The sequence below is a fragment of the Falco naumanni genome, chromosome 1 (genome assembly GCF_017639655.2).
Source record: "Falco naumanni isolate bFalNau1 chromosome 1, bFalNau1.pat, whole genome shotgun sequence".
NCBI classification, from domain to species: Eukaryota; Metazoa; Chordata; class Aves; order Falconiformes; family Falconidae; genus Falco; species Falco naumanni.
Window position 1 is genome coordinate 57092536 of NC_054054.1, and position 21846 is coordinate 57114381.

General features: G+C 41.7%; 1 protein-coding gene across 5 annotated transcripts in view; it reads left to right on the forward strand.

The window, feature by feature from the left end:
• The window catches only part of GABRB1 (gamma-aminobutyric acid type A receptor subunit beta1), a 142016-nt gene that overhangs the window by 117057 nt on the left and 3113 nt on the right, over positions 1-21846 (forward strand). For 3 of the 5 annotated variants that reach the window (XM_040594986.1, XM_040595001.1, XM_040595010.1), the window contains 3 exons: positions 12896-13033; positions 13177-13329; positions 14545-14795. In XM_040594986.1, coding sequence (XP_040450920.1) covers positions 12896-13033; positions 13177-13329; positions 14545-14795 — 542 coding nt within the window. Of the gene's footprint in view, positions 1-12895; positions 13034-13176; positions 13330-14544; positions 16960-17078; positions 21828-21846 lie in introns of those variants that run through there. The other 2 variants (XR_005827998.1, XR_005827996.1) reach the window with 2 other exon arrangements.

The following is a 21846-nucleotide window of genomic DNA, read 5'->3' on the forward strand; positions in this document are numbered from 1 at the left end:
CTACTTACTATAGAAGTAGACCTAACACTAAACATCTGTAATGCTTTGATGAAAGTGCAACCAACCTGAAGTGATATTGCAGTGAATCGGTAAAATACTCCACTTGAACCTCTACATAGTTTGTTGCCAGAAAAAACAACTGTGTTCATACCTAAACATTCATTATCACCTCTGTTGGCACAGAGTGGTCTGACAGAATGAGATTTGAACAGATTTATCACAGCTCCCTGCTTGAGACAAGATTGCATTGATCCAGGGTATGATTGCATTTGAACTACCAAGGATGTAAGAGCCTACACCTCAAACAAAAAGAGCTATTTTTATTAGAGATGACAAGCCTGTCTTAAATCCAAGATTTCCCAGACAGCTTTTCCTTTGCCTGTCTGCAGGCACCAGATATCTAGTAATTTATTCATGCCTGGCAATAAAAATTCACTAATGAATACAACTGTGCTGGTACCTGAGGCAGCAGGAGCTTTGAGCTGGATCCACTCATGCCTTTTCCCTGCAGTATCCAGAACGACTAAAAGGGCATCTGGTCTCATCCTGCTTCTTCTCACCAAGCATATAAAATTGCTTCCACAGAAGGCATAATTTCTGCCCTTCCAAAGGAGCTCGCTGCTCAGAGTATTCTAAAAACCGGTTGCAAGGCCCCTTCCCAGTTAAAAAAAAGGCTGGAAGGATGCTCAGCTATATGCCCTTTTTAAGAGATTCCACCTTTCTGATGTTCCTAATGAGGGCAGCTCCCACTCCTCACAGTTGCTTAGGTTCTGCCACATCTGTAAATTAAGAACTTCTGCCACTTACCCGCCTGTCAGACTTCACCTGCTCCCCCATGAGACCTGTCAGCTATAAACCTGTGTCCCAGCATGTGTTGCTTCCCCCAGGCCGTGCAAACCTTGAGGGAAAAAAACCCACCTTGTTTTCTCCACTTTGACTTGTCTCTGGTTATCACAGTGTAGCACTGGGAATAAAAGCTCTCTTTAGCTTCTCACCAGTTCCTTTAACTGCTCTAAAATACACACTCAGCCTTAAATTTATTTCAAACTTGGTGGACCACAAAGAGAGAAAGCGAAGTATCTGTTCCAATACTCAGATCACTCAAACAGTGGGATCTTTCTGAGATGATTAACTATCTGCATGCAAAAGGCAGAAGAGTTCCTGCCTGGCCATCTTGACTTAATCTGCCAGCTATAAGTGATCAGAGGTTCTTAGCATTTCATCTCATTCACAGCATTCACAATGTGGGTCTCCATCCATGCCACCTTCTGTACTCCCACTGCTGCCGGCTCTATGACATGCATAAAATGCTCTATTTCAGAAGGACGCTGCCAAGGATCAAATGCCATATTCAAGCAGCTAGCTGCCACAAACCCTAGCAAAAGAACAGCTAACACCAGTAAAACAGAAAAGCACACTTTATCATAGCACACTCATTAAACAAGCAAGACGGTACCACAGGAAACATCCCAGCAAGAGCAGGAACACAGACCAGCACACGCAGGCTGCTGGTGTGATCCCATATACTGCCCATTGGGACATCAAAGTGACTGCTCTCTGGGCAACATATTTTGCAATTTGAAACACACTTTGATAGCTTCTAAAGACATTCAGATAATACACCCTAGGTCACTCCACATGCCTTATGCAGAATACACACACTGAGCTTGTGTCACTGCAAATTCGCTCTCAGGATTGCCCATGCAGACTCTGCATGCACACAGCAATCTGTAGACGCACATTAACTTTTGACACAGCTGAAATGCCATCCTTCTGAGCTGCAGAGAACATGCTGGCAGCAAAACAGGAGTGGTTTTAAAGTCATGGCATGAGCATCCACAGCAGCAGATTTAAACATCACAGGGACAGAAAGACTAGCACAAAGCTGTGGAGCTGAGCAAGTTGTTTTTCAGATACTCCGAGAGGCAGATTCACAAATAGCTTGTTGATATTGAAACTGAGAAATTAGCCAATTACGACTGTGATTCATTTTTTTCACATCAAAAATTGAAACGCATTTTTGGCTCTGTGTAAGTCATTCCTTACCACTCATCTTTTAAGTCAGTCACTAAGCTAAAATAATTCTTCACAGTACACTAGTGTTAAGCCACAGCAACTGCTCTGTTTCCACACTTTGGAAAGATTTCTTTTCCCAGAGGACTATAAACCAGTTATTTTACTTTCACAATGTATTTTTACACTGCATACAAATTTGGAAGTTACTCAGATGCTGATGGTATAGTCTATATGACTTTCCCTTTTTATTTTCAAAAAGATGGATAACTTGTGTCTATATGGATGCATACGTTTTGATAGCAAGTACTTGGCACTTGATGATTTCGGTGCACAGCACATGAAGGTAGCCAAGTCACCTGTCTGGTATATCTTAAGCACTTTTGTGTTGCACACAGAGGAATGCAGAGTTATTCTCACCGACTGCTCTTCTCATTTTAACGCCATCGCGGTAGCCTCCGAGGTACCAATACAGGGCCTGGGCTGTCCCCCGGTGACCACAGTGGACATGAAAGCTGGGGTCAAGTCGCTTCCCAGCATAAACTCACCAGGTCTCAATCTTCAGCCTCTGACAGCCCCCAGGCCACAGGAACAGCAAAAGGAAAAGCTGGGCTGCCTTTTCAAAAATAAGGCTTTGTTTAGAGAAGGGGCTGACTTCTCTGGAAACAGCTGTGCTCTTAAATGAGTCTGTATTGCTGCAGTCAGAGCAGCAGGGGAAAAAAACCTCTGCACCTGGTCATATCACATTTTTTGGAAGAGCTGGCATATTTTGCTTTGCGATAATGCAGTTGTCCTAGGATGTAACAGCCGTAAGTAGAGTTTATGTATTTACTTGTCTTCTGCCAAGGTGTGAATTGCCGTATAAAACAAGCAAAATCCAAAACAAATTAGAAGATACTGGTATCATCGATTCACTGCAATTTGTGAGAATGAACCCTTGCCCCAAAGGCATCCGAGTTTACAGATATTATAAAACTTGAGAAATTCTTTGTTCAGTGCCTATCTACTCCGGGGCTTGATCTGTACCTATGGCTCCTTGACACTGCAATAATACAAACAAACAAAACACAGTGCCTCAAGTCTCAATGTAGAAAGAGGCTGCCTACCTGACCTGGGACAACATTAACATGAAGTGATGTTATGAAGTGGGCAGTGCGGTCACATACAAGTCTTCCAGCCCTCAGGAATCTACCCTCCAGAACTGAGAACAGAATTGAGTCCTTCAGATAGACTGTAAACTCTATATACCTTATATACTTCTCCCTTATGCGCTTCTGGTGTCCCTACAAAATGGAGATAGATTGTTTTTGTATAGTATTAAAGCCCATGGATGAAAAATAGTGTATATTTTCCTGGTAGTAACAGAATTCTGCTATTTTTTACTGCAGTTTTGCTATTTTGCTCCTAATCATTGCTAGCACAAATTCAATCTCAGCAACACAGGCAGCCAAAAAAATGCTGGTAGCTTGCACTGCTTAGCCCAGCTGTGAACCGCAGGCTGTGTCACGGTGTTTAAAATGATGCTGGCTTATCTCAATGGCCTTAGCAAAGATAAATTTTCTCAGGAGAAGCCAATGCCATCCCAGCTTCCTAAGCAATGGGAATCATTTCTATAGAACCAAGACCAGAATTCAGTCTGAAGCTCCTTTTATTTATATTTTTTTCCTGTTACGCTATAAATCTGTTACCAAGTACAGATCTGGATGTACTTTTCCATATTTTTTGGTTCTTTGTAGGACTTTCTTCTTCCTATTTTGTGGTGGTACAGAATTAGTATTTACCTATGGTTACAGCCATAAAGTGGATCAGTGACAGGTTTAAAACAACAGTCAAACCTGCATTTCCTTTCATGGTCTTGTAACAATGTAATAAATAACAACACGGTATGTTTCAGGCAAGGCTTTTTCCCCAGTGAGGTATATCAATTCAGTAATGTGTAACTGTTTTGGCAAAATACGTACGCAGAAGAAGTGTAATACATGCACAATACATGTGCATTGTAAAACAGACTTTCTAAAGAGTCAATACTTCATTTTCAAAAGGCAAAATACTTGCTGTTTTTATTTGAAATTAATTTTGATTAGAAAAGTACCTTTTTCCTCTCGATTATTCTGAATTTTGTCTGAATGAAAAATTTCACGTAGCTCAGTATAAATTGTTATACGATTGTTCATGAATGGAAAACTCAGCTACTTACACAGCCAGAACACTGAGTAAGTCCACCATGAAAACTTCATTCTCGTCATTGATCTAAAAGGCCCAAGTACAATGGCACACCTGAATTAAGTAATAAAAATTTTAAAAGGGTTTTCACCATGTCAGACAGGGGAACACAATAATGCATAGAAATATCAGGTGTACTTGCATAAGCCATGCTGGTGTAAGAAAGAAACACAACATGTCCTGATTCACCTGCAGTTGGAGTCCTGCTGAAAACAGAGACCCTGCTGCCTTAAACCAGAGCAGGTTTTGGCCCGACACGCTGGAGCACAAACCAGATGGACCTGGATTTCAAATGCCTTTTCCACTGAGTACAACAGCTGTACCTAAAATGGGGGGAGTCTGCCTTGCAACTGAATGAGAGCGCTTAGAAGTAGATCTTAATTAGGCAAACGAAATAAGTGCTCAAGGGCAAGATGTGTTTACAATATGAGCAGACAAAACTATGTACCATGCAATATTGACTGAACTAAATTAATTGAATGCTAAGCAGCTGGACGTCTGTTGCTAATGTTTACATAATGTGCTTATAAAATAGTGTTCTCTTTTTAACTTTGTAAAGCAACTCAAGTCAGAAAAAAATTCCAGGAGCATGGCTTAGACTGGGATAGCCATCTATTGCACAGCAGCTCCAGATGAGAAAGAAAGAGAAGGAAAGCTGAAGGGTGAAAATTGTGATATGCAACAGACATAAATGCTACATAAAATGTGCTCCTGACAGCACTGCAGTCAAGTTACCTTAGTCTGGTTCAGGTGAGGATCTGGAAGTTTTGAGTTAGCAAAATGGGTGACGGGCTGCAACACTGGGCTTCCAGTAGAGGTCAGGTATCTCTCAACGTGCCAAGGTCTCTCATCCCAGGTCAGGCACTCCCAGGCTATGCTGCCAGGACTGGAGTAGAAACAATTTGTGGTCTGCATTTTGCTGCTCCTGAAAATGGATTTTTTCCCCTCCTTGCCAAACCAGAGGGGAATGAAAGACAGAAGATAAAAAGAAATAGGGAGGAAAGGCAAGCAAACCTCACCAGAAGAGGTCAGGAGCTTTGGTTCAGATCTCTACTGAGATACAGCTGGTATCCAGCCTAATTGTCCACTGAAAAGCAGAAGAAGAAAGGGAAAAGCAGAAAGCTCAAAACAGGTTTAGGAAAAAGGCATCTCGGAACAAAAGCAAGAGAAGACAACTGAGATTTCTGATGCTTACTACTGGAAAGAAACAACTGCTCTCTTCCCAGCTCCAGACTCTCAAGGACAGTCTGGTACCAGCAGCAAGTGAACCTGGATGTGAGGAAAGGAAACTACTGGGGTTAATGTCCTTGTGTATAGCCTCTGCCCTCATTGCTGTGGGCTGGCCTTTAGACAAGAAAGTCGGGACAGCACGACTTCAGAACTTTGCTGGTCTCAAACCCACAAGAGAAGACGATTCAGGCAAAGGAGGCTGTGCTTATCAGGACCGATCCATCAATAGCAGCTGTGCACCTGTACGTTATGTGTACAATTACACAACTAAATATTTACAAGAAGACACTGGTCGGGAGCACACACTGCACACCTGCTTTGTTAAAGAAGTTGAAAAAGCAATATCATTGCTGCTAGTTCTGAGACAACAGGTCATCAGAATATCTCAAGTTCAAAGTTAAATCACTGGCACTGCTTGGTAAACATTTGCATGTAAGAGACTTCTGAGTTTTCAGTTACATTTTAGCCACTGAGTTACTATGGGCAGGTTGCTTACTACTACACAAAATGATCATGGGCATGAACAAAGTTTTCTAATTGCAATTTAATTTACATAAATTACACAAAGATGTGTAGAGTTAGAGGCTCTCAACATCAGGCTAAAAGGCATCACTCCAGTGTTGAAGTAAAAACGTGAGTTGCAAAGGTAAGAGACATGCGAGGGACAAATCAGGCAGCAGTAGAACGTCAGACCCTTACCTGCTGTGCTTTCTCAGATCAAATGTCTGTCCCACCCGTCCTCTTGCCTTTGAGAGTGGCCGGCAGCACATATGTGTGAAGCTGGAACAGAGCATAGGATATACATGCTGATATTTCCCCAGTACACACCTCCAGTAAGTGTTCTGCACTTTGCTACCTCAAGTCAGAAATAGTATCATTGTGATTTATAACCTGGATAGACTTTTATTCTGAGAATATTTGATAGCTTCCAAACAAACATAAACTTCTGACACGTCACCTTGCGCAATGACTTCTGCTGTTTGGCTGTACATTGTATTTCCCTTTATTTCTTTCAACTAGCCACTAGGCATATGATTTGTTGCTTTCTAGAAGTGTGAGGGATTGTGAATAATGATGTCCTGTTCAAACTCACCATGATAACTTAGGGTCTTATAGACGTTTGTCCTAACAGCCCCTCAAGCCACCTTACCTCCAGCCTGAAGAGTCATGACTCAATCAGTCTGTCCCTCAGTGGAAGCAAGTCATCTCTGTGGCCCTTCTTGTTGGCCAGCTTAGTACAGCTGTTTTAGGGAAAGAAAGAAAACTGCATATAATAGTCAAGAAATAGCACAACATGAGCTGGAAAGCATATGAAAATGCAAAGAAAGATTTTTGCATTTGTTCTCCTTTCCTTTCCTAATAATTCCTTGAGTTGTTTGTTTTTATAGCTAGTGAGAATAAAACTCTTACTAGGGAACAGGAAAAAAAAATATACCAGCATGCCTTATAAGAGGTACTCTTGCACATGAAAGCCACACTAGATAAAACATATTAATGTGTATTTCTGGTTGTGCACTGCAATATAATTATTTTAGGGTCAGTAGGTCCTTTGACATCACTAGCATAATCCAGTAGAAGGAGACAAACCAGTAAGGCATTTTCAGCACAAGCCTGACTACTTGCCCAGAAATCTTCAATGTTTCCCATCTATTGAGACTGCAGTGATACTAAGAAGTCCTGCTGTGTTAGTCATTAAAGAGGTATTAAGCAAAACCAAACAATTCCTCTCCCAAAGGACTTTCAACCTTCTATCAAGTCTCGCTTGAAAATGAGATTTAATAAGTTAGAGGGGCAAAAAATGATAACAAGTAACAGTGAACCAATATTAAAGGTGTTTGCACAGTAAGGCAAGGTTATAACTCACTCTCTGAACTAGATTAGGATGTTGCAAGAGTGACTTTATGCTGTAATAACATTTATTTTCTACTTCTAATGGATGGGAAGTGATGTTTCCAACTGGGATGGAACAGATTGCTCCATATGTTAAATTTATTTTTATTTGAGAAACCTTCTTAAGTAACTGACAATTTGTAGTACTCCAGCAGTCTAACCAAGTTTTTGTTTGGGTCAGTATTGCTTAGGCTAAATTCTGACTCATATCCCCATTTACAATCTGCCATCTACCTATAGAAAGTATTTCTCAGTGAAAAGAGTAAACAACTTATAGATACAAACACCCACTTGAACACAGGTGGCAGGGAGCCTTTTCAAGCAATTCTGTCACTTCAGCGTTAACTAGTGACATCTCTTTCCAAAACACATCTTCAGGTCCACAGTGCCCCATTCACGCATCGGGTTTAAGTTGAAATAGTACAACAAATTTACCAGTCGATGGATCATCTTGGTGGTGTGCAGAACAAATTACTTATCTTCCTGTTTGAATACAGTCATAGGAATAATAACTGTGTGAAACAAGAAAAATGATATTGTAAGAGTACATTCAGCAGCAAAGACAAAGTTGTTAGGCAAGGGGAAGAGGCTTGGGTTCCAGCGCCATGGCCTTACGCGAGGCCGAGTGGTTTGGGGCATGCAGGGAGGAAACACTTTTGAAACGCCCTGTTTAGACTCAGGTCCCTAAGGCAGAGACCCTGTTGCTGGGTGTTTCAGAGCTGTCTGCCCTGGAGAACTGGAAGGAAAATGAGGCTCCATTTGGACATGTCTGTGGAATCGGCAATAACAGTAGAACCGTGACTTTATTTGTTAACTTAGTGTAATACAGATCTTTATTTATCCCAGAGGTATTTCAGATGGGAAGTACTGCAGTGGAAAATAAAAGAGCCTGGTGACATTAACATCTAATACACTGTTAACCTCAGCTATTAATGTCAGCAACATTTCTAATTTATTTTTTTTCCTGTGAACAGCAAGATTTATACATAACCTATTTCTTGCCATGTTTGAATCTAGTTGCTTTTTAGATTGGTGGTACTTCTGCCTAAGTGTTCTCACTTAAACTCTCGGCTGCTGGTCTGGAATTAAAACACAAAAAATACAAAAAAAGAACAAGTGTTTCCATTTCTATCTATGTGACAGGCACATCAAGGGCTAGATTATCACTTCTAGACATGATTTTAGAGGAAGCAGAAGTTCACGATCTTGAGCTGGGCAGTCAAACATGTTTTGTTGGTTTTGAAGCTGAAAAAGAATCGAGTGAGCAAGTAAAGGCTTAAATGGATCAAATAATTTTCATGGGAGCTTTACTAATTAAAAAATATAAATAGTAATCTTAGCAATCACTTGTTATTTAGGTCAACAAAACCACAGGCAGAAATCCTGGGGAAATTGTTTGATTGGGTGGGCTAGGCTGCTGGGGAGGGCAGCCCAGAATGGGGCCGTGTTTGCTCCAGAAACAGCGAGCAGCCGCGTCGCAGCCGCAGCGACCCCCGCCCCCGCCCGCCGCTCACCGGGAGCGCCGGGGCCCTGGCCCGCGCCGCCACCGCCGGGCTCGACCGGAGCCAGAGCCAGAGCCGGAGCCAGAGCCGGAGCCAGAGCCGGAGCCGGAGCCGGAGCGCGGGCGCCCCCCAGTGGCCGCCGCGCAGCAGGGCCCGCTGACAGGCGGCGACAGGCGGGGACAGGCGGGGCGGGGCGGGGACAGGCGCCTCCCGGTGCCCGGTGTGTGCCTGCGGAGCGGCGCTGGAGCTCTGCCACAGGCGACTCCCGCGAGGAGGAGCCGATCCTGATTTCCAGGGAACGGGCACAACTGAATTGGAGCAACCCCTGCTGTCACGGCAGCTCCACGTGGTTAATGCCACCCACGGTCACGCCCGCCTGGGGAAACAGCTCCAGGCCGCTGCAGCTGCACCCGCTCCTGACAGCTGTTAACGAACGTAACTGAAATAGTTCAAGTTCCCGGTATTCGACTCCTGTGCAACTGGCGTTCGGACACCGCTGCCCAGCTGTAGCCCCGCTCTCGCTGCGGCAGAAGCAGCAGCATCCCCTGGTAAAGCGGTGACACGGGGATGCACGCGTAGGGAAAGGCTCACATGGGAAAAGAAGCTGCCGAGGGAATACCTGGGCAGAACAGGTAACAACTCAGCCTGTTAGATTGGGCTCTGTGCAGGCTAGAGCCACTTCTTCTATCATTGAAACAGCCTTTCTTCCATTGCAAATGTGAAGGCGTATGCTGCCAGAACTGAGGGTTTATCATGACCTGCTAGCCAGAAGCTAGCACATTCCACACTGAATGTTTCTTCATTTACATCACTACGGCTCCTCATCTGAAGGCACTGTCCACTTCAAAAAGGAGGAGTGATCTGTCCTCTGCTAACTCTGTTCGGAGCCGACATCGGTTCCAGTCATTAAACTGCAGCCAACTGCCTTCCTCTCGAGTTTGCTAGTTTGGAAAGCAAAAAGCAATGTCAACACCTACGGAACATGAGGGGCTCCAAGCCCTGCACCAGTGAGTCAGCAGCAGCTGTGGAAGCAACGCCTCTCAAACACCTACAATGTGCAAAGCACATAATGGAAGGCATCACACAACAAAAATCATATCACACCAAGGAATGGAATGCCTGAGGAGAGTATACAATTTGTTAGCGTCTGGCAGAGTTATCACAGTGACTGTCAAGAAAATCACGATTGTACCAAGGTTCTCTATATGAAACCGCAGGAAGATGTTCCTTCTTGATTACTCTTCTAAAAAGAGAGCTAACAAATGTGAATGCTCGTACCTGAAAAACATCATTATCCCTTTTTCCTAACTTCGCCCAGCTTTAACCCGACTAAATTCAAGGCACAAGCATATTAGAAACAGCAACGGTTCACACTAGATCCATTTTTTTGTTGTATTCTCAAGCCTTTTTTAAATTTGTAAAGGTTAAAGCCGTGGCCTGCTAACAGTGATGGCTTGTCATCCTCTGAAATCTTCCATGCAAGGTTCTTGCTTTTTGGTTAATTGACTTTATAACCTTGTAGTTATAATTTTCATTTTGTAGCCAAAGTCATAGAAATCTTTCCAAGACTAGTGCAAAGCCCATCTGCCTACCTTACAAAATTTCCATAACCTGTTTTTGCCAGGGTCCAGCATCCCCACACACTGTACCAATAACACAATGCAATCCTTTTGTAGGAAGTTGTGCCCGTTTTCTTTTTGAAATCTGCCCTGTGATACCCCAGGTGTTTATTTGGTACCATTTAGTTTTAACAACTAAATCTACAGTAATTCACCTTTGGGGAAGGGAATTTTCTCTGCAGTTAGGTGCCCGAATTATTCCTTCTCTTGTCAAACAGGCAGAGGAACTGCAGAGAGGTTAGCAGAGGCTGACGAGGGGGACAGCATGAAGTCAGAACTTGCTGGGAATGGGAGACGGCTCCTTTCTCTGCCCTGGGTCCTGGCCGAGAAAGCAGCACAACTGCAGCAAAATCAGAGGGAGGGGTGTGAAAAGGGCCCCAGGTGACAATGGCACAGAACAGAAGACTGAGGTTCATTCTTTTCTACCAAAGCCTGAAGCAGAATCCAGGATTCTGACACCTAAACCTTCACCTGTGACTTTGCAGCAAGTATGGGTGCAACACCTTAGGTAGTGCTGCGCCTTTCTTTTCTATGCTAGCCCCTAAAGACAAAGAAATAGCTGTGAGTGTTACCTCATGTAGAGGATATCTGTGTGGTACCGACTCTATACATAATCAATACCCTTTCCATATGAGATGACACCTTACCATTTCCTCTGTTTTGCTCCATCTTTTTTAAAAAGGGAAAATATTCAACAGAGATTTTTTTATAACACAGATTTGCAAGAAAATGAACTTAACACTTCCCTGACAATCTTAGTCTCAGCCATTTAAACAGACTTTGCAGTCTTCACTCTGTCCTTCAATCCTTCTGTATTGTACGCTGGACGTGGCTCATGCTGGGCGCACGGCTGTGTGCATTGCCTTTACAGCAGCTACTGAAGTCCCACTACCAAGCAGCTACCTCAACCTTTTTCAGTGAAAAGCTTTTGACTTCTGCCTGGAAGGAATGAAAACCAGTCATGCAGAGAGCCCTGTATGGGAGCCCTGGGATGGTTCATTTAAAAAAAAAAAAAAATTACCATAAGTAACGGGAAGCACAGTTTTAAGCAAACAGCAGCAATCCATGTTACACAGATCAGTACGGTTTCGGGAGCAATTGAGATAGTTAGCAAACCATGGCACTGAGCAGTTCACAAATAAGGTGTGTGAACACTTAACCTTGTTCAGCCCATCACTGTGTGTTTGCATCAAAAGATTGCTGTTCAATAACTGCAGACTTGCCAAGCAGTCCCCGGAGCCTGCAGCAAGCTGTGAGGGCTTCTCTGATTGTCCCCAGGGAAACTACAGACCCGTTCTGCACGAGGTCACCTTGCCAGAGACAAGGCTGATACCAGGCACTGTCACAGGACATCTCCAGGCTGATTTCCCTAGCTAGAAATTGTGTTACTGCTGCATATGAAAGGATAAGTTCCTAATTCTGGAGAGGTTTCTGATGCAGTTGGTTCAGCTGGCAAAACTACTGTCAAGTTTTCTAAAGCTTTGAGTTCAAACACATGTTTTTATTTGATCTGTGTCATATGGTTTAAACCTGATTAAAACTAACACCTGAAGGAAAAGTCTAAAAATAGATGAGTGTTGTTCTCTCCTTTGGTGGATATCTGGAGAAAGTAGTAAAATGCAATAAATTGGAACCAGTTTAAATATTAGTCCAAAAAAGTCATCAATTGTGAGCTTTTTTTTTTTTTTTGAAACTCAGTCAGTTTTGAGTTTAATCAAAATGTTTTTGAAAATGGTAACAATAATGTTAACATTTCCAGTGGTAGAATGGCAAATTAATTTTTAATTAAATGATAAATAATCAACATCACTGTTAAAAGGAAAGAGAAGAAAGGAAATTTTAAGTCAATAGGAAATAGTCCTGTGATAACAGAAGATCAAAGATGGCATGGTCTAATTAAAATACAAAATGCTGCATGAATATCAAAGGAATACCTGCAGCTCTGACAGACATGGCCAGGTAATAGTACAGGCACCTGAATTCTAGAATCATCTTTGCCTCCACTGGCTCCAAACTCAGTATTTTGCCACAAGCCGGCATACGAAATCAAGGCAAAGCTGGGAACCGAACCTGGTTTTACTGTCAGAGCTCCTCTTAGAGAGTTTGTTTCGCTGATGTTGTAACATGTCGGTAAATTGAGTAACTCGAGCCTGAATGAAAAGCAGTAACATTAGAGCTAGCTAAAAATTGATCTTTAACTTTAAATTCTGTCCTTGTTTTCTGCCTTCTCCCTTTCCACCCCTAGAATCTTCCCCTGGGTATGGAGGAGGCTACATGGCTACTGTACAACAGAAATGTCACGTCAGAGAAGGCTGAATTCCTGACTGACAGCAGCTCCCTCCACTTTAACTGCAACTATTTAAGCCAAGTAATAAAACAAAATGAAAAATCAATAATCAAATTGTGCCTCTGTTTCAGATGGATACACTACTGATGATATTGAATTTTACTGGAATGGAGGAGAGTCGGCAGTGACGGGAGTTAGTAACATCGAGCTCCCACAATTCTCTATTGTTGATTACAAGATGGTATCTAAGCGAGTGGAATTTACAACAGGTAAGAAATGGTATCAAAGAGAGTGGAATTTAAAACAGGTAAGTACTGGTTAGTTAAAAAAGCTCCCCCCTCTTCCCCAACCCAGAAATATCAGTGTCTAACTTGTGTTAGACATCAGTTATTATGTGACTTCTTTCTTTCAGGAGCATATCCTCGATTATCCCTTAGCTTCCGGCTTAAAAGAAATATCGGATACTTCATTTTGCAAACCTACATGCCTTCCACACTGATCACAATTCTGTCGTGGGTATCTTTTTGGATCAATTATGATGCTTCTGCAGCCAGAGTTGCTCTAGGTAACTTCTTTTCAAAATCACTGAACTACATAGATGCTTGTTGCCTTCGAATACAGTAGCACCGAATCCATACAGGTGATTGTAGCAGCATTAATTGTGAGCTTACATATGCAGCGTAGGGTCTTCATCACTAGGAAGGCAGGCAGGTGCCACCTTGCCTAGATCTGATGTCCTCACCCTGCAGTTAGGTTGGGATCCTGACTGACTTCCAGTTGCCATAATGGTTTTTGGATCAGGTCAAAAGTATCTTGCTTCCAAATGTAAGCATAAAGGTCTAATTCGGGTGGCCAAGGGTACCTATACTGTGCTGCATCAACATTTCTTTGACGTTAAACAGCATCCTCTCAGGCCAGATGTGTGGCTGGAATGAATACTCAAGTTCCTCCCAAAGTGGAGTGGTATCAGCTTACACCAAGTTTCCTGTACCATGTTCTTTCCTACAACTTTCCATAAGAACCAAGATCTTCTACTACCATCTGCACGTTAAGGCACATATGCTTTTCAACTACTAAAGCCAGAAAGCATTTTGTTCCACCTTTATTTTGTTCCACCTCTCTGTAAATTTAGCTCATTACACCTGTGCCTAGAGCTATTATCTAGATGCATTAGAAAGAAAGAAAGAATCATGCAGTGATGGATAACAGTAAGATGGAAATGCTTTACTTGCAAGCACCCCTTTAACAGGAAAAGCTGTTTGGTACAAGCACATATATCACTTTCTCTTCATCAAAGACCATCACTTTATCATAAAGCTTCCCTTTCTCCTCTCAAGCCTCTGTTTTCAGTCAAAAGCTAGATACTTAATCCAGTTCCCCAGAGCAATGCAAGCCACCCTATGGGGTCCATCAGGGCTGCTGCTGTAAATACAGTGATGAGCTCTCTGCTATCTAGGTCAGCTATGGAACACCGTGTTCCCTAGCAAAGTTATTGCAAAAATTAAGGCAAGATGTACCAAGGTAGCCTGGGCTTTTGAAGGCTATTTCGTTCACCCTGTGATGCACAGAAAGCCAAGAAAGGTGCTATTCACAGGCTTGCAAGGATTATCTTCCTTTCCAGTCCTGCAAAACACATTCCCTTGCTGTTAAGAATCTGTTCTCGTAATTAAGCCCTCTGCATGAGAAGTGCATGGTAGCTGGGCAATGCTGCCATTAGGCCTTTCATGCTCAGATCTCCTTCCCTGCCTGCTTACCTCATGTCTTTTGCTTCCTTTCGCAGGAATCACAACTGTGCTGACCATGACCACCATCAGCACCCACCTCAGGGAGACCTTGCCAAAGATTCCCTACGTCAAGGCAATAGATATTTACCTGATGGGATGCTTTGTGTTTGTGTTCCTTGCCTTGCTGGAATATGCCTTTGTAAACTACATATTCTTTGGGAAAGGGCCCCAACGTCAAAAAAAGGCAGCAGGAAGGGCAGGACATGCTACAGGCGAGAAGAGCAGACTGGAAACAAATACAGTCCAGGTAAAATGTTCAAGCCAACTTTTCAATTATTTCTGCTGTGACAGTGTTGATGTATATGATGATAGTGATAAATGCGGTTTGAAGACATATGCAAAAGTATTTAGGATTGTCTGGAGAAAAATTGTATTTTAAGGAGATTACAGCAACATGTTTGTTCCATTTTCAACTGAAAACAGAGTAAGAAACTACATAAAATGGAGAATAATATTCAGAGCAAGCTTTTCGTTGCAGCACAGAAGAAATGCAAGGGGTACGAGGAAGTTAAATATTTACCATTTCAACTGTATATTTCTTTGCCACATAAGGTGATATAGAAGAAATGTTTATTATATAGTTCCTCTTTACATATAAAACTTTAACAAAACTAAAAAGCAAAGACAGACACGTTTGTTTCAGTGAGTTCTGAATGAAGCCCACACCACTGAGCTTCCAGAAATGTAAGGATGCTGCTGCTAGGTTATAACAGCTTTCACAGATGTCACGACTTTTCCCTCAGGCTAAATTCAAGCAGTCCACAGCTACACCCTCTTAAAAACCAAGCCAGACAAACTCCAGGAAGTAATACTATGGACATTTTTTTAACTTGGAAAAGTTTAATTCAGCAGTACATCACTGAGCACTTGTAAACTTCTATAAACCTATTTCATTTTTTTCCCAGTTTTTCAGAAATAAACACTTCCCTTAAGTGTATTTGGCCCAGTCTGACTCAGAGGAAAATACATATCCTCATGAGCCAAAAATGTTCTTCTGTTCTCTGCTTTTCTTACAATATATTACATCCAAGTATTTACGAGATCTTGCCCAGGCTGTCCTATAATCTCCTGTGCTGTTGTGGCCCTGGGGTGATAACATTTGGACAAAACTGTATGTGAGCCCTCTGCTCGGCTTGAAGCACGAGACCGGCACACAAAGCTCCAGCAGGTAAGACCTTAGCTTAATGGATGGTTGCAATTTCACATACATGTCAGGAAGTGCATTTCAGAAACTCTGTGATATTTTATTAGCACTAGAGTTGTGTGCCTTGTATCCCAGCAGCCACGCCACTACAGTTAAGCATCATTAACAGAGTCGTCATGTCCTCAGTCTCAGTGAACTCATAAGCCCATTAAAAGTCCTTACCCACATCTGCCTCCTGTCCCAATGTGTAGGAGATGCTTTATTACAACGGGTGCACAAATTCAGTTTAGACTTGCAGCAGTCTCCAAGGTCCCACAAAGTATTGTCCTCCACAGAGCAGAGGAGGTAAGCAATCCATGTTACGGATTGCTGTGTGCAGGCACTGTCTGTCCATTTCTGTGGAAAATAAGTGGAAAAAACCCAACAAAGCCCACAAACTCTAACCAGCCACCTCAACAGCTCCTGAGATCACCCAGCCTAGGTGAGAAGAAGCACAGCAAGGATTCATGATGAAAAGGAAAACACTTCTCCAGAGGTCAGCCTTGGCTTTATGGGCCCCAGTGCACTGAACTGAGTAAAGGATGAAACAGTGTGAAGGATAAGAGTGCAGGTAAGCTCTTTCTCTTACGTATTTGGCGAGTTTGTTTAACTAACAAAAAGTCCTAACTTAATGACTGAAAGCTTTTGTCTAAATGTTACACTGGCAAAGATTACACTGAGACTAGTACTCAGAATGGAATAGAAAGTGTTTGCAATCCCACTCGAACTTCTCAGAGCACCACATGCATATCATACACCAGCATTTCTCTTTGTACTAGGATTTGCAACTGTCCACACTGTAGACTGCAATTCCATTCTGAGACTTAGAATGCTTTAAGTGAACAGACTGCTTTCTGCCTGTACAGAGCAGGTTTGTGATTTTAGAGAGTGAGAGAGAGAAATACACACCTACACGCACACACGCAGACACACACTTTTGTGAATAGGTATCAATGGATTTTGTTATCCCACTGGAGACACGTTGATGTGGGAGCTTGTGAGCATTCATTTTACTCAGCATGGAAATGCTGATGTCCAGCAGCCGTATTTCTGTCTTCAGCAGGAAGAATGCACATGAGCAGAGCAGTGGGACACAGTAAAGCTATGTGATCTCTAGTGAAGACAGCTCCCAGCCGCTCTCCATCATATTTTGAGACTTTTCACTGGTATTATGATGTCTGTACCAGAGCAGGGGAAAGTGGTTTTGGAGCACAAAAGAAACACAGATGTAAGTATCTACAGCTATAGGATATTTTTTCCCTTTTGCTCTTGATCCATACCACTTATCCTTAAAGACACCTATAACCAATAGAAGATATGTAACAGTGTTTCCTCTTTTTGTGCCAGGTGAAGATATTTCTTGTTTCCATCTGACATACAACTGCCACAACCAGGAGTTCAAATTCCTTCACCAGATAACAAAAGCGTTAGACATGTGAGCAACACTCAGCAAACTGGCCGTGATATTAACACAGTATAAAGAAGACCCAATGGAAAATGAAACCATAATGCTATTTCATATGTGGCTGTTGCTTGCTCTACAGAATGAAGAAGGTAGAAGTAAAGCCCCTCCAGTTTCACAACTTATACCACTTTAACTTTTAATACGCAAAAACAATATTAACTTGTAATAAACATGCTTTCTGTTTCTCTGAATAAAGCATAAATGCTGTTTATATCTCCTTGTCCATTTGTTGAAGCTAGATGTCACTGAGGAAACCACCATAATTATGGTTAAATAGGACAAACCACCTAGCAAGGTAATCCATGCATTCAACTGCTTCTGTTTCACCAGACAATTATAATGTGAATAAGCATTACACAGAAGATGCCTCTTAAGCATGAGAAAGAGGCAGGATGCAATCGTAACTGCATAAGGGGCTGAGCCATCAAGGGGTTCATAAATGGCAACAAGCATGGTCTCTTGCTCCCCAGTTCTGTAGAGCATCTCACCTTCCTTTCAAACCTTCTATGAACCACAAAACACCTGGGATGCAAAGCCAGAGACCAGCCACCGGCTGCAAGGACAACGTACGATTTTCCAGTACAGTGGCTACTGGAAGGAGAAAAAGGAGGGAGCACATAACCACACAGCTAGCTCAGCCTTCAAGTAAACCCACGCCTCAAGAAGTATACCCCTGCTGAGCATAACCTGTTTCTTTGCAGATCTGATTGTGATAACACTACTGCATTTGTTCCACAAGACGGCTTGTATGAGTAGCATGGCCCTGAATCTTTCATCTTAAGAAAAAGAAAAGATGTTTTTGTATTGAGACGAAACAAAAGTTCTTACCTTTTCTCTCCCAACACTTAACATTAAAAAAGTAGGTAGGTAAAAACCCATTCCAAACAGCACTAAGCATCTGAGACCCATCCTCTGTCAAGGAATGCCAGTGTGCTCCTCCCCTAGAACTGACTAATTTTTATGTGGTCAGCACAGGATTGTTATTTTGGGGTCTTTTTATTACTTTAACTATTTTACACTTACAATGCCATTTGACACTCCTAAGCAGGAAACTCATTTTCTAAGTACACATACAAGACAAATTATTAATTCTTCTTCGTTTCCTGAGCACACATCAAGGCTTTACATCACTGATGAAGATTCATATATATATACCTGTGCTGATTGATGTATTACGTAGTTCCAGTGCAAGCAAAGAATTAAAAATCTATAAAATCAATATAGATACACGCTCAATATTGGTACAAATGTCATTACAAGAAGCGTCACCATGTACATGCATCAGAAGCATATTTACGCTTTCATAATTATACTAGATGACTAACACATCAGCTTTAGATGCTTTAACATCCTGCTCACGTATTCGTCATGATATGTTCAAAAGACAAAAAAAGTAACAATTCTTCAGCTTTCTATAACTTTAGGCAAAATGTATGCATTGTACAAACAAGGCTAAGTGTGTATGTTTGTGCAAACACACATTTAGGCTCAGAATATCTGTTAAGCAAGAAATCCTGTTTTCATCTGAGCAATAATCAGTTTATGTAATAAAATTTAGGGCACTCCAGTGAAAGAACAGCGAGGTGGTATCTGAAAGAAAGAATAAATGCATTGCATCCAAGCAAGGAAGAACTCTGGGCTTGATATGGCTCATCTTTCCTACCTAAGGAGGGGACTGAGATACTCTGCTCCAAAGCAGGGGGCCAGAAAACTGAGCAGACAGAGCCTTGACTCTTCCATCCCCATTTTTTGTCATGCCATCTGATGCAAATGTGTCAAGACTGTGTACAACTGCAGTACATACCTGGTGAGGTGAAAGAGCCTCTTCACTGAGACACAAGGTGAAATAAGTCAAAGTCTGCTGGCTGTTTCTGATGCACAGGCTTCCTCCAGCACAGGACTGACCGCAAGCCCCAGGTAACCTTGTATCAAGTAAGGGAGAAAATATTTTAAGACAGAAAATTTACAGCTTTTACTGTCCAGTCATTTGCTGTTGATTCATTCTAACATTAACATAAACAAAACTAGTAACAAGTCCTTTGGGGGGATCCCTTAACAATCTGTACATTTTCCAGATTCCTACAGGAATTTGTAGAATTTAGAACTCCTATGCTTCTGTAACAAAACCTCAGCTGCACAAGTTTTAATAATATTTTGGAGTGAACTTCAATCAATTCTGAAAGGGTTTTTAACAATGTGGGAAATTAACTGTTAGTCCAGCTTCATGTTGCACAAGTGAAGAATTTGACCCAGGTACATAAGTAAAGCCTTTATACTTTTCTGAGCTAATTTATTCAAGATCAGCATAAGGCCCTTTGCTCTGAATTACAAAGACCACAATTCAAAGACTGAATTACTTCATGATGTATACAAATCATCCCACCTAAAATGATTTAAATAAAACTAATTTTAAAATATAACAGGCTCATTCATAACACTTAAAGGGGGAATTCATATGCTGCTTGACTTATAATAAGCTGTCAGGGTGTATTAGTTTAAGAAACATCCCTATGAATCACTTTAGATTGTAGGCAGTTATGAGTTGTCTTCACAAAAGAGAAGCCATAACAACTGCTTAATGATGCTTGTGCTACTACTATCACAGCACTAAAGTCAATTAGCTTAGACGTTACATTATGTAATCAAAGACAGCTTAAAGAGCTATTTTGTAAAACTGGGAAGAACAGGTTGATCTATCAGAGCTTCTGAGAATTAAAAAAAAATATTCCTTTTTACATGGAGACAACTCTGAGATTGTTGCTTTTTCCACAGAAAAAGTCAGAGCTTAGGGGTATAATGAGTAGTCCCATAGCTATGGCAGTCCTCTGCAGAGTAGGAAACCCTAGCTTAGGTCTTCCTTCTGCCTAAATTTTAAGACTTGACCAAAAAAGTAAACTGAGTAGCCCTTATCTCAAATAAAGATTGCAAACACCATGCTCCTTTGTGACCAGCTAGCCTCTCTAACTCAGAATATGTGAGCTTTTCCCACCAAAAACAGTGGTGGGAACTGGGATGTTCCCACTGAAAACTCATTTCAGTGTCTACAGAACCAGTCGCTAAACCAGAGTAGTGCATCTTCTGTCTGTGGTGAGTTACTATTCCATTTAGAAGACTTTTTTTCCCCTCACAGCTCTCCTGGGTAGCTTTTGTACAAATAGCCCCTTCACTTCTGTGTTTTCAGTTAGTAAGTGCTTAGTCTGGCACAGTGTATATATGCCAGCAGCTATCACGCAACATTTTCTCCTTCTAGTGATGGGAAGGAACATCTTCCATGCTGCCAGGTGGAACCCAGGCTTTCTCTGACTTCCAGCTTTCCTCTGCAGCATCCCCCAGAGACTGGATTTCCCCTTGTGCTCTGCTTGGGAGTTTTTTTTGAACATACTTTGAACCTGCTGTAGATGATTACACCATTTCCTAGCTCTGCTATGTCTCACTAAAAATGTAAGTCTCAGCGTGTGACCCAAGCATTGCATATCACTGATGTTTCACAAGACTAGACATCATCAAGAAGTAATTTTCCTTGGTACAAAGGCATCCCCAGACAGCCATGGTACAGATTGTAACATATTTGGGGTAGGTCCAACACCACAGTTTACAAAAAACAATTTTAATATTCAAGCCTCAAGGTGAAGTCTTTGAAGTTTCATTTAAGAGGTCTGTGTCCTGAGGCATATTTCCCTCATATGAGCTACCATGGATGTTTAAATGCCTGAGAATTTGAAACATCTAGGAAGTCCTTATGGAGAAGTCAGGAGTCATCCTGGGAACACCAAAAAACTTTTCCTAAAAGAGGTTTTACTACAGACACGTAGAAAAGTAAAGACGAGTGAAAAGATAAACACTTTGTAGTAATGCAGCAATCCATACTTAATTACATTCATACACACAAAAGGCAATGATATGAAAATATTTTATGTCTACACATATATGATTGTTTCTGCCAGACATGTACATATTAGTTGCAATTTCCAGTTTTAGGTACTTGAAACAGTGCCCTGACTAACAGCACAAAATTCAGTGATAAACATATTTGAAACAACTGCTTCTGATACCAACATATAAAAGTGCAACTGAATGTAAGGTTTCATCAAGTAAAATAAATTATTCTATCTCCACATGAACAAGTTAATAGTATGCTGTGGGGAGCGGGGATTTCCATCCTGCAATATAGTAATTCTCAAAAATTAATTCTCATCACAAGTATTTTACAGTAATAGATAAAATGCACGTGTACCTACATGCTCTTCATATGATGAACTTATTGTTACAAAAGCAATTTTTAAACTAACCTACAGCACTAACTCTGTATAAACCTGTATAAAATGAGCGGAGACAGCAACATTTTATTTTCATCTTGAGTACGTGAAAGCTTTGAGTGTCAGGTCACCAGGCATTAAACATCAGTATTTCATAAAAACCATATTCTAAGTTAAAGATAAAATCAGAAAAGTCTTACTTTACAGGGGCCGAGATAACAAACTGAATTAAAAGGTCCCAGACCAAGAGGCCAGGTCTGGATGGAAGGTATTTAGATGCTTAATAATAATTTCACACTAGTCAGGAAAGTGTACTCAGTACCTTTTCACTTTTTGTCAACGCTGCACAAGACATGACTGTCACTGCAGCGCCAGGAGTGCCTCAGCAGCAGAG